This window comes from Corvus brachyrhynchos, unplaced genomic scaffold (assembly GCF_000691975.1).
Source record: "Corvus brachyrhynchos isolate BGI_N302 unplaced genomic scaffold, ASM69197v1 scaffold56, whole genome shotgun sequence".
In the NCBI taxonomy this organism is placed as follows: domain Eukaryota; kingdom Metazoa; phylum Chordata; class Aves; order Passeriformes; family Corvidae; genus Corvus; species Corvus brachyrhynchos.
Window position 1 is genome coordinate 3,828,861 of NW_008238664.1, and position 12,398 is coordinate 3,841,258.

Genomic DNA, 12,398 nt, shown 5'->3' on the forward strand with positions numbered 1-12,398 from the left:
ATCGAAATTCTTCTGTTTTTTTCTTTTTATCCTGCAGTCCCCTCACTGCATGTTGTTGATAAAGTCAAGAGGAAGAAGAGTGGACTGGGGAGAATACAGTGGTGTGGCGTGTTCTCCTTCTGGCAGTATCAGCACCCAGGAAGAAATAAGTAGTATTGAAAATGGATCCAATTTAATACTGTGGAAAATGACAATTCCACTAAAAGGCACCAGCAGAAATTGCTCCAGTGAGCTGGAAGCAAAGAGGGGCATCTGTTTTTTCTGGTCAGTTAATGGGAATACCTCCAGTTCAATCCCCTATTGAGTACATCAGCCCATGTTGTGAAGGTTACTTGACCATTCTCATTTCAGTAGAATGTATTACAGCGCAGACTATCTCTGTGAGATGCAGATGTTAACCAAGGTGGGGAGAAAGAGAAAACAGATTATCTTTTAAATCCTTCATTATAATATTGCAGAAATCAGTTCTTATTCTATCTCATCAGGGTGGTGTTAAAAGACCCTTGTGGCCAGCCTGATTTAGTTTTAGAGCAGCCAGACAGACTCTGATATGGCAAAAAAAAGAGAAAAGGGTGTGTCTTAAGTTGACTGAATCTTTGCAATTGCTGGCAAATCCAGTGGATGGATCTTCTGACAAACTGGACAGGGAGAGCTGGAGATAGATCCCTGGTAGATCTAAGAGCCAAAAATCAGCTAAATATCTTGGACAAGTTTGGAAGCTTGTTTCTTTTTTCTTGTTTGGCTCATTTCCTTGCCCCATCCCCCCTTCCTCTGCAGCAGCAGCAGTGTTGAAGGGGGTGCACTCTGTCTGGCAGGCTGTTGGAGGAGTCTCTGGCCTCAAATTACACAGCATGAGAACTCTGTGGACAAAATTAGCAGCAGAGTTCTCTGTATTAGGTGCCAGGGAAAAATGTCACATTCAGCAGAACTCAAGAGGTGAGATGTGGAACAGAAAGAACCGGAACAGGACATCAATCCCCCTCTACCTTTTACTGTTTTTCAACAGACATATCTGAGAGTGTCATAACCACCTTGTTTGGACTAAAAATTATTTGGGTAGTAAATAGATTTTACTGTTTATCTTAGTCACAGGCATGTTTGATTTTTACTCCACTTCCTCCTTTTCCTTTATTTTGAAGTTTTCTTTTTGCCTTTTCACAAGGAAAACACTTTTCAATCATGAAAAAGTGCTGTTGACACACAGTTTTCTGCCCCCTTTTCCACCTACCTGTGTTACGATTCCTGATGAGAAACCCACTGTTATGGCACTACACTCACATCGTGCAACAGCTTGTACAAGTTGTTTGTAGTGAAATCTGAGAAAATGAATAAAGTGATGGCAAATGAATAAAGTGATGGCACATAGGGCAAAGGCACTAAGGGAGAGAGGAGCAGCTACTCAAGAACTGTGTTCTATAGATGCTACCTCAGTAGCTGCTGTCTCATTCAGAAAAGCTATTACAGAAAAGGTCATGGTTTGGGGGTGTGTTTTGGCTTCTTTCATGCATCATAAAGCAATAAAATTCTTGCCACACCACTGTTAGATTGCTCTGAAGCATACATGTGAAAGAGGCTGCATTAGTATCTACATGTGGAGATGGGTTGTCAGGAGACAAAACGAATTATTTGGGGCTGTGCCCATAGACACATACACTCACTATTGTCAGAGCAGACTGATTTTGTAAGACAAAGTTATCAGGCAGTGTTTGTTTAATGTATTCCTCCCCATTCATTCTCCTAGTCATGTTGATGTCTGCGCTGTGAGCTGGGCTGGGAAATCGATCTGTGGCTTAAAAAAGTGTTTTTACGGCTGGCTTAGTTAGCTGATATATTTTGCAGCACAGCCTCAGATGTGCCATCCTGTAAGGCAGGAAAAAAGCAAGAGTATGTGAAGACAGGGAATTTCCTAAGCTGATACCATCACCATATACTCATTTCTTGAAATCACAACTTCAAAGTTCTCCAGTACTTTTGTTTGGCTCAGATTATTGAAGCAATCCACAAGCACGATGATGTATTCCAAGACTAAATAGCAGTCTGGGCAGAAAGTTAATTTCCTTTCCTTGTTGTTTTCTGTAGTAGGACAGGCCCATTGGCTACTGCTGTTTAACATATGTGATAGTTTAGCCATTACAGTATTTTCTGAGGGTTTGGGAATCTGTTCTAAGGCCTGGCATCGGTGCATTACTGGCACATTTTAGAAGACCTACCTTTTTGTGTTGTTTTCTGTTTGCACTGCAGGTGATTTGAGGGCAGGCTGGTTTCTAAGGATAATGGTTGTAGTTTCTCAGTTTTTACCTGATTTCCCCCAAGAATTATACCTCTACTGAGCATTTTTCCTTCTCCCCTCCCCCCTCATGAGAAAAGTCTTAGTCAGCCCTACTTTACAGATGGCAAAGCTAAGGCAGAAGGAATTACACACAGCAAGCCTGTGGCTGAACTTGCTGTGGCAGTTAATTAAGAGGTCTCTTTTTCAGACCCGGTCTCACATAACGAAGCAGCCTTCTGCCTGTTGATGATGGGAGACATAAACTCCAGCCTTCCAGACTTGAAATGTACAGTCCAGCCACTGACTTGGAATTGCTTATTGAAACGTTAATTGGTGCATTAATTCCACAAGTTTATCTTTCAAGGAATGAAGGCTGAGGTACTAAATGGCCAGTAGGTGAGGCAGCAGGTGAGGCAGGCTGTGAGGAATAGACAGAACAGAACTTTGAAAATCACAGGACTGATATTTTTTGCCTCTATATTTGCCACTTGACTACCTGTCTTAATCTCTAGCCCCCTTGCCCCCTGATTTTATTAAGGAATATTGTCCCAATTTATGAACCATTAGAAAATGAGCCATAAACTCTCTACAATGAGCAGACTGGATGTTTCTGCACCAGAAAATTGTGCTTCTTTGACTATATCAGTGTATCTTAAGTAGTACAACTCCCCTAGGGTAAAGACAATTTTACCAGTGTAAAAGTGCATATCCAAATATAGCTGAGTCCCGAATGAGAAAGTACCTTTTTACAGTAATAACTAGGTCCACAGTAAGGCACAGATTTATTTCCTTACCTTTAGAAACCTGAGGTGACAAAACTGGGAGTATAGCCATTTCATAATTCATATATATTCCTAGAAGACAGATAAAACCTTCATAGGGAGCATTGGCCCACTTGAGGTCTTACTTACTGGTCAGTGGTGCCTGTCTTTCTTCACTGTACAGAAAACTTCACTTAACTAAAGACATTATCTAAAGTTTCTAAATTAGCTAAAAGGAATTTGGTCACAGGATTTCTTCAAATGGATGGGGAAATTAAACTGTTAGGAATGCATCACTGCACAAATTTTAGCAAATCCCAACCCTGTTTTGCCATTTGGGGAAGTTCAGTGAAATCTTTTTGAGTAATTTTAACAGGTCTTTTGAGCTTGTGAAATAGATGAAGCAGAATTTTGTCTGTCTTGAATAGCAATAACTCTGACAGATTTTTGATTCTCAAGACGATTAGAAGACTTAAAACACAAAGACCCTCCTGCCACAAAGGTGCACTGCTGCTATGCACTAAAACTAGATTTTAAAGTTCTGGAGGGACGGTTGTAGGCACAGCTCTCCTAGGAGTTCTTGAAAGGAACTTTCCTGCTTCTTTGTCTGCAATGGCCAGTTACCAGATTTTGACATTGGAGAAGTTGACTGGAGCACAGGATTCCACCTCCAGCCCATATCTGTCATGCACAACAGCAGTGACAAGCTCTGCCCTATTTCTTCCTTATTTGCCTCTTTTATCCAGGAAGTGATATGTGATCTGGATGAAGAAATGTTCTCTTGTTGGTTCTGAGCTTCCATTTTTCTCACTTAGTCTAGTCCTGGGCATCAATATCCGTCTGAGCTCTGCAAGAACAAAAAGCTCCATTGCTCATGAAGGAGTAGTTTCTTCTAACTCTTCTAATCTAAGTGATTCTACTCTATCAGGAAGAAATCCTGTATATTTTTAAAAGATTTTCAAAGGAAGCAGGTTTATTTTTATAGAAGAATTGTTTTCCACAGAGAGGAAGATCATAATACTGCTGTGATATTGGTCTGTGCAAGAAGAGCTGGCGAGATCTGCCTACTGAATCATGAACCATCAAACCTCAGAATGGTACTGTTGGTTACGTATTTCCAAAATAGCTGATAATGTCAAAAGAAAAATCTCACTTTTTGGGGTAGTTTTTTTTCCTGCAATACTTATTCCTTATTTTGCTCAAGCAATAGAGGTGAAAAAGCCAAGATTCAGGTATATGATTTAGTTTGATGTTCTGAGAAGAATGGCATCAAAAAAAATGCTGCTCTTTCTTTAACATTTGGTTCTGTAAACCTCTTCCATGTTGAGTAATAATTTATTCTGGAAATGACACCATTAAATTCACTGTCAGGATCAGTGGTAAATGCTGACCTTTAAATTTCTTCAGTCCAAGATGGATTATTTAGTTGTATTTATATCAGCAGGGCATGAAAAGGGTCCTTTTCTGCAAATGCCTACTAGCTACTTTTTACCCTAAAAAAGCAATAATGAAAACTGTGCCCAGATTTAATTCAAAACACATTTACAAATTCTATCAATCCATACTCCTGTGGCTTTTTTAAACCCAACACGATGCATGAGAGGGAGAGTATCCATACATTCAGACATTACGAATTGAGCCATTATCAAATGAAGAATACAAAACCAATTAGCTCAACTCTCAACTTATGCCCTCTTTGGTTTTTTCCCCAAGAAGTTCAGAAAGATAGGACAAGTTCAACTTTGGGGTTTTTTTGTTTGTTTTTTATTTTTTAAATGGTTTTATTTTCAACTGTCCTGAAAGCATATAGGAAAGAAACAGTCTTGTTGCTTACCATTGCGCCAACTGCCTCCTAAGGATTTTGTAGCACTACCTGCAAAAGAGCTCTGAAGATTGCAGAGCAGACATGAATAGCTTATCTAATGTAACTTTTGTCCAAAAATTTTACAGAACTGTAATTAATTATTCATGTGCTATAATAAAAATAGCAACTATTTTAAACATGGTTTTACACATGGTATTTGAAAATAAATATTGTAAAATCTATTGAAGGATTCCGTAAAGCTGATGGTAACCATACAAGAAAAATCTGTAACAAGTATTATTAAAGGAAAATGGAATAGATCCCTGAACACTTCCCAAATCAGTGTTATTACAGTTGCAGCTCAGTCTCAAGCAACCACAGAAGCCAAGACACCTGACTGCTAATGCTGTGCATGCTACAAATATTCCACATGTCCTTTGAAAACAACAGGATGAATGAGAGTGTCTTGCAAGCCAACTCTGCCGTATGTGTTTCTATTTGATGTTCAGCTTCCTTGCAGTGATGGCTAAGTGTTATTTCCTTTGCAGATTAATCTCTCATGAGATCAGAGATCTTTTAAGAGTATTATTCTTGTTCACTTTATCCTACCACTTGAAAGATTTATGCTATGGTGATTGAGCATAACTGCACAACACTTTTCTAACATCAGGTGCATCAGAGAGAAGCCATTATTCTATAGAGACGTGCAAAACGGTACAGTAGCTGCTGCCCTAGCAGATGTGGTATGTAGTGCTGTCATCCAAACTTGATTCTGCTGAGTATTTCTGCTGCATTTTTTGATTTACCTTTTATTAGCAGTTCATGTATTGTTAGTGATTTAGGGCTACATTCCTATTTTTCATTAAAATTCCTCACTTGCTTTGGTTGTTTGGTCCTAGCTGATACTCTCGGATTTCCAGGGTATCCTTGTACATGTGTTTTCTAACAACAGGTGCATTGGACAGAAGGCCACAGTTTCACAGCTCACAGGCATGTCCAAAATAATACAGGAGATAGTGAACTGTGAAGAGGCATATAGTGGTGGCAGCATATGGTCATGATTCAGCCATCTGAGGATTCTCTTAGCAGTCTCCTTTAATGAACTAATTTTTCTTCTGTATTCCTTGCACTTGGATGAATTCCTTCTTTCTCTTGCACATGTATTTGGGTTGGTGCATAGCACCACAATGACCATGCTAGCCATAGTGTATGGATGGGTTTTCTCAAAACTGAGAGCTGTGACATCAGCTGATGAAATTGGATACAGTCCTAGTGCAGGCATATCTCTTGACATAGGTACTATCATTACGATATCAGTTTTGTAATGGGCATTTATTTCATTCATAAAATAGTTATTTGAACAGAGAAAGAATGTGTGTTTGACTAGGGACAGCCTATTTTCTCAGCCCAAATAATAGAAATTGTTATTTCTAAGACAGTATTACAATAGTAGAAATGAAGAGAAAACATGTGGTAGTTAAAGCATTGATTTGGCACAGAAGAACATGGCAAAGCAGTGTGTCCAACCTTAGTCTCACAGCCTTGGTGATCCCTCTAACCAATCAGCTATCCACTCTTCTGAGGTAGAAGTCTGTCTTTTGTCAGAAAATAAAGTCTTTTTTCTGGTTGAGTTCAGAACAAGAAAATACTGCAGAATCATAAACTTTCTTAGTAGGTTTAGCATTATTCTGTCAGGTTAGTATTATTACTTGCTGTAATCTCCAGTAGAGAGTAGTGGAATTGAGCTGCTTTCAGTTTGTTTTACTCTTCTTACAGGAAAGCACCTGCATAGACAATTTGTTTGAGAGTTTCTGTTGACATGTTTTCTAAAAGCCACCTCCCTAGATAAACAATGAATGTGTATTTTTGCATTGTGTCATATTCTCTGTCTATTAAAAGATGTATCTGCATTGTACCTAGATTATCTTTACAGACATTTGAAAAAATTAGAATACCATTTCTGTGAGTTTCTTGTCAAAGCTATGATATGTAGCAGAGTAGCAGTTCACTCAGAAAATACAGTTCAGAGCTTTGTAGGTTCTCCTGGTCCCTTCTGATCAAGAGACACTATATCCCCTCTGAAATTCTATTGTGGTGCCTAGAGTTATCCATGGACAGGAGATGGGTGAAGGATTTACTTCATTAAAATGCAATGCAATGCGATGCAGTTACTCTCAAGGCTGATGATTACAGTTGTAAATAGAGTTTTATTTTGAAGGATGCTGGTTGATTTTTGCTCCATTCAGATGGGAATTTTTGTTCTTGGCAGCAGAAGGATGAGAAGGAAGCAAATATGTATTGAACACTAAAATGGAAGAGAGTCAAAGACTGAAATGGAGAGGCAAGGATGCACATAATAGCTTTTGACTAAGGCAGATAAGCTGTGTTGCAACTTAGCCACATTGTTAAGAAATCATGGTTTCCTTGTCACTTTCTTCCTTTTATTTTCTTCTTGAAAGATTGTCAACTGATGTTATATAAATGCTTTGTCACTACAATTTGAGTACAAGCCAGAGTGAGCCATTACCTTGTCTATGTATGTGGCAAATGTGGGTTGTTTGGAGCACATGAAGCCAAAAAGATCTCTGGTCATTAAAGGACTCCTGTCTTACTTTCAGTGATCCATCCTTCAAAGCTCATCCTGTGCCCGATGCCCTGGTGTTCGACAAGGTTGAATTTTCTGATGATACATTCTGCTTCCATTTTAAAATTTATTCTTTAGCTCCACCTCCTGGCTCTTGGTCTGTGAAAAGGAGGATCCTTGGGAATCACAGAGCCTCAAGAAGTGATCAGAAGTATTCATCCTAGTTTACAAATATTAATGTAGAGGTGTATATGGGGATATTTTAGCTGAGGCAAAATAGACTTTGCTGAGCCCACTCATACTGGCTTTCAACAGAAGCAAATGTTTCGGTGGAGGGTTGGACAATGGAATATGTGGCTCATGGTTTCTGCTTTTTCTTGGGCTTTCAGTTTCTCAACTGTGGTAGTTTTGAGACATGACAGACAGCACAGCACAGTCTTTCTTTTTTACTGTTTTTCCCGTGGTACTTCCTCAAACTCGTGGGGGTGGGGAGGTAGAGCAGAAATTGTCTGACACTGAAACATTAAAAAAAGATCTCTGAGGCCTTGCAAAGGGGTCTTGTTTCATGCAGGGAGAATTACTTTGTGTTCATCCTATTAAACCAGGAACTGCCCAAGAAGTAGAGGAATAGATCTTAGTCATCCGGATTTAAGAAGAACCATGTCTCTTCCCCGACAGCTGCGAGAAAAGAGGTAATGTGTCTCTACCTTCTCCTGCCTCCCCACAAGCCTCATGTAACTGCTGTGATCTGTTCATTTAATTAGGATGCAAGCATCTTTGGTGATTCTAAAAAGCTTCTTGTTATTGTAACTTCCACACTTAGGCTGCTCAGGGTACAGCAGACCATTTCTTATGCTGGAGTGGACTTTCTTTTTGTGGGGGCTATTCACCACCTAGGACATAGTGGGTCACTGTCCTCTTTATAGCTGCAAAACAGTTTCCCTTTTACTGGAGTTTATGATATGAGTGTTTGTGATATGACTAATTATATCTCTTGATTTCTATAACCACATCCCTCTTCACAGTAAGGGGTAGTATTTACAGTATTGTGGGTGGTGCTGATTCATGGCATTCTCCATTTACAGCACTCTATTGCAAGATGTTGCATCATTACTTCATGCTATGCCTCGTGGAAACCCCTGCTTGGGATATTCTCCTAGCAGAATAAACTGAGACAACTACCACTTTTTTTGTGTTATCAGAATATTTAACATTTTGTCAGCTTGGCATTTCTTAGATGATCCTTTTAAAAGTTTAAAAAGTTTTATCTCATTTGTTACCTTGTTTTCCTCATTCTTGATGCTTGTTACTCAGGTGTTAATATAAATACCCCTCTAACAACACTGAGTTATAAGATTGAAGCAAAGGTGAATTTGTCTTCTGCTTGTCAAAGCTGTTGCACCAAGGAGAAGGTCACAAAAAGCACCTGCTAATCCATGCTGTTTTGTTGTGTGGACAATATAGGCGAGTAACATGACTGTGTGGTCGTATGGCTGCTCTTTAGGTGTTCCTGCAGGGATCCTTCCTCCTCACTTCAAATCCAATTCTTTGTAGGATCTGCAATGCTTATTCTAACCTTGCCTGCTACCATGTGTTCCTTCACACATTTTTGACATTTTCAAAGAAGTATCTTTATGCTTGCTTCAGGTTGTCTGCTGTGACTGGGAGATTAATGCCAAGGTTGCAGGTTTGATCCCCGTGTGGGCCATTCACTTAAGAGTTGGACTCGATGATCTTTGTGGGTCCCTCCCAACTCCAAATATTCCATGATTCTATGCTGAATCTTATCTGCTGTGACTGGGAGGTCTCTCTCTAAATATTTGCTATCCTACTCATTTTTTTTTCAAGTCCTCTTTAAGAGTTTGCTTTATTGTGATGTTTGCAAGAAAACTTGAAAACATTTTGACAGCTGGTGTAGGCACCACTAGTTTTGATACAAAAAATCCTATATTTTTGTTTCTTTGTTCTTTCTCTGTTTGTGCTTATCCTGTTGTTTCTTTTCTTATATGTATGTGGTATATTTTATGCATATTGCACAGAGTAAAAAGTTTTTAGGATTTAGCTTTGTGCTGTCAGTTTCCACAGCACCTAGCATAACAAGTTATTTTCTCAGAACTGTTTCCTATTCCCTACAGGAATGCAGAAATAACAGCAGCATAAATCATGATATATAATGATCTCCTTAGAATAAGATCTCCTGATGCAGAGTTCCTATTGTAAATCTTCTAGATTAAGGAAGGATTAGGAATGCATCCACAGCTGATCATATTTCTCAGGAAAAGCTTAGCAGTTCAAGTGTTTGTTTTGTAGTCCTGTTCCTCAAGCAAGGATAGGAATGAGAGGGGTATTTTTCAGGCATGATGAATCTTCACAATGGTCACTGACTTGTGCTGAACCTATTGAAACTTGACATCTCAAGATCAGACCTCCAGAGGAAGAGAATGACACCATGAGTTTCTAACGTCTTGATTTTGATAATAGAAAATGTGATATTGCCTGTCTTTGCTCTGTGTGGCATAGGATATTTCAAAGGCTATTTTATTATTACCAGTATGAGTAACCTAAATCTTCTGTTCTTGCTTCACAGTGATTTTGACCAGCTTCCAGATGATGTACCTGTTTCAGCTAACATTGCAGATATTGAAGAGAAGAAAGGCTTTACTAATTACTATGTAAGAAGGGAGATTTATGCTGCCTCTATATGCCTTCATCTGTGACTGGTTTGGTTGTGGGAAGCAAAATGCAGTTATTCTGGTGTAGTTGCTTTTTGGCATGAGTAGTTCCATGTGGAAGACTTCTCAGTGCTTTATTTTTTCTGGACTGGAGGATAGTTATTCCAGATTTAGTCTAAACATTTATTTTCTGAATGAAATGTGAGAGATATCCTCTAGCATTGTAATTATTTTCTAATATCTGATTTATTTCCTGTTGGAGTGCTGTACCTTTGGTGAAGATGGTGGGAAAAGAATTCAGAGGGTAGAAGGGCAGAGTCTTGCTTCATTATTCCATGGTACTGGCAAGCTAGGATGCTCCCATCTTCACAGGAGGTAGCATATTAAGACATGAAAGAGCACACAGGAAGGGAATAGTAGGGGAAGACACTAAGATTTTCTGAGGGTTTTAAATATGACCACCTCAGTCTGACTTCTGCTGGAGACATTGCTTCCCACTGCAGTATTCAGGTTTTATTCTGGAATACAGTGATGTTTGGTTGCTCAGTCTTTATGTTTTCTGAAGGATCTGGCTGCAATGTGACTCAGAGGTCAGTGCACGGAAGTGGGTTCCTTTAGAGCAAAGCAATTTTGTCAAGAGAAAATAAAATAGTGGTTGAAGGAGGTTGGACCATAATTCCTGAAATTATGTACATTAAAGTCAAAAAGAAGTATGAATGCCTTCAATTCTGAAAAGCAATTCATTTAGATGTCTGTTTGTATCTAAATTTAGATGTCCAAGGCATCTTACTGTAAAATATTTGTGTTTGTCTCCCTAATGTGTTTTGTTTGTCACTGAGGGAAAGTGTGTAAGCATAAAGTTGAATCTAGTAATTTCATGTTTCCTTTTAAGATTATATGACAGAAAGCAGCCACAGGGACATGCTTCATGTGCAAGCTGGACCCACACAAATACCACACTGGTGCTAACTTGTTACTTCCTAGTTCTTGAGTTTGCAATGCTTAACTGAAGGCTTGCTTTCCTCTTCCCCTAAGAGAATATTCCCACTAATGGAGCACTGATCTTATGTTCCTATTTTATTCCTCACATTCATTTGGTGAGTATTTATAAGCATGAACCTCAGCCTGAATCCCTCTTCTCTGTTTCAGATGTTTGTCATTGAAGTAAAGCTTAAAGGTGGTGGCAGATACCTGATTTTCCGGCGCTATCGTGAGTTCTATGCCCTGCACACCAAACTGGAGGAGAGATATGGGCCAGAGAGCAATAACAGCCCATTTACCTGCACGCTTCCTGTACTGCCAGGTAAGCTGTCAGTACCAAATCTTTGCATAATCAGCAGCTTTTTCAGCTCAGGCTGTCCTAAAGAGGAATGCACTGAGAGAAGCAGTTGTGACAAGGAACTAATTCCTGGCTATGGATGCCAGAGAAGTCATGTTCCAATGACAGTCCCTTCACTTGTGGTAAAGTTCATTTAGAAACCTAAAGTCCTTTAGAAAATATGTATTTTTTTTGAGCTTCTACTTTCTCCTGATTGCTTCATTTTTTTTGACAGCCTCCTTTTATTTTTTTCCCTTCAATAACTGTCACAGGTTTTATATTTTCCAGGAAAAGTTTTTGTTGGTGCCAAAAAGGAAATTGCTGAGAAAAGGATTCCTATCCTAAATGTCTACATAAAGGTAAAACTTAATTTTAAGTAGAGAATGCACTGAGCACTGCAGATAATTAGCAGTTGAAATCAGCTAAGACAGGCAGTACTGTTAGAGTCCTAAGTGTCTGCTTCTCTCTGCATTGCTTTCCTGAAGACAGTGCCCATGCTGTGGTACAACCTGCAGTCCTCTTCCCCAGATTGTTCATACTGTAGGATCTTCTGGAACACGCGGTTCACAAAGGCTCACTCTCTGCCTTCATCTACAGATAGATATCCTTACCAAACCCCCCAAGATGTATGAGGAAATGGTGAATCTCCAGGTGTTGCATGAATAGAATTGGTGTATGCATCTAAGGGACTAGGAGAATGGTGTGTGGGTTTTGCTTTAACAACACCCACTATCTAAGTGCCGTGCAGCCTCTTGCTCACTCCCTCCTCCCCTAATGGAATGGGGAGGGCAGTCAGGAAAAGGTAAAACCCATGGGCTGACATAAGAACAGTTTAACAATTGAAATACAGTCAAATACAATACTAATAATTGTAATTAGAAGGGAGGTAACCAAAAAGACAGAGAGAAGTAAAACTAAAGAAGAAAACAAACAAATGATGCACAATACAATTGCTCACCACCTGCTGACCGATGGCCAGCCAGTGATCAG

General features: G+C 39.3%; 1 protein-coding gene across 2 annotated transcripts in view; it reads left to right on the forward strand.

Moving 5' to 3' along the window:
* Positions 1 to 12,398, forward strand: part of NCF4 (neutrophil cytosolic factor 4) — a 40,009-nt gene that overhangs the window by 21,241 nt on the left and 6,370 nt on the right. The window contains exons 4-7 of one of the 2 annotated variants that reach the window (XM_008636415.2): positions 8,024 to 8,110; positions 10,006 to 10,090; positions 11,240 to 11,393; positions 11,697 to 11,767. In XM_008636415.2, coding sequence (XP_008634637.1) covers positions 8,079 to 8,110; positions 10,006 to 10,090; positions 11,240 to 11,393; positions 11,697 to 11,767 — 342 coding nt within the window. In that variant the 5' untranslated portion in view covers positions 8,024 to 8,078. Of the gene's footprint in view, positions 1 to 5,026; positions 8,111 to 10,005; positions 10,091 to 11,239; positions 11,394 to 11,696; positions 11,768 to 12,398 lie in introns of those variants that run through there. The other variant, XM_017737918.1, reaches the window with a different exon arrangement.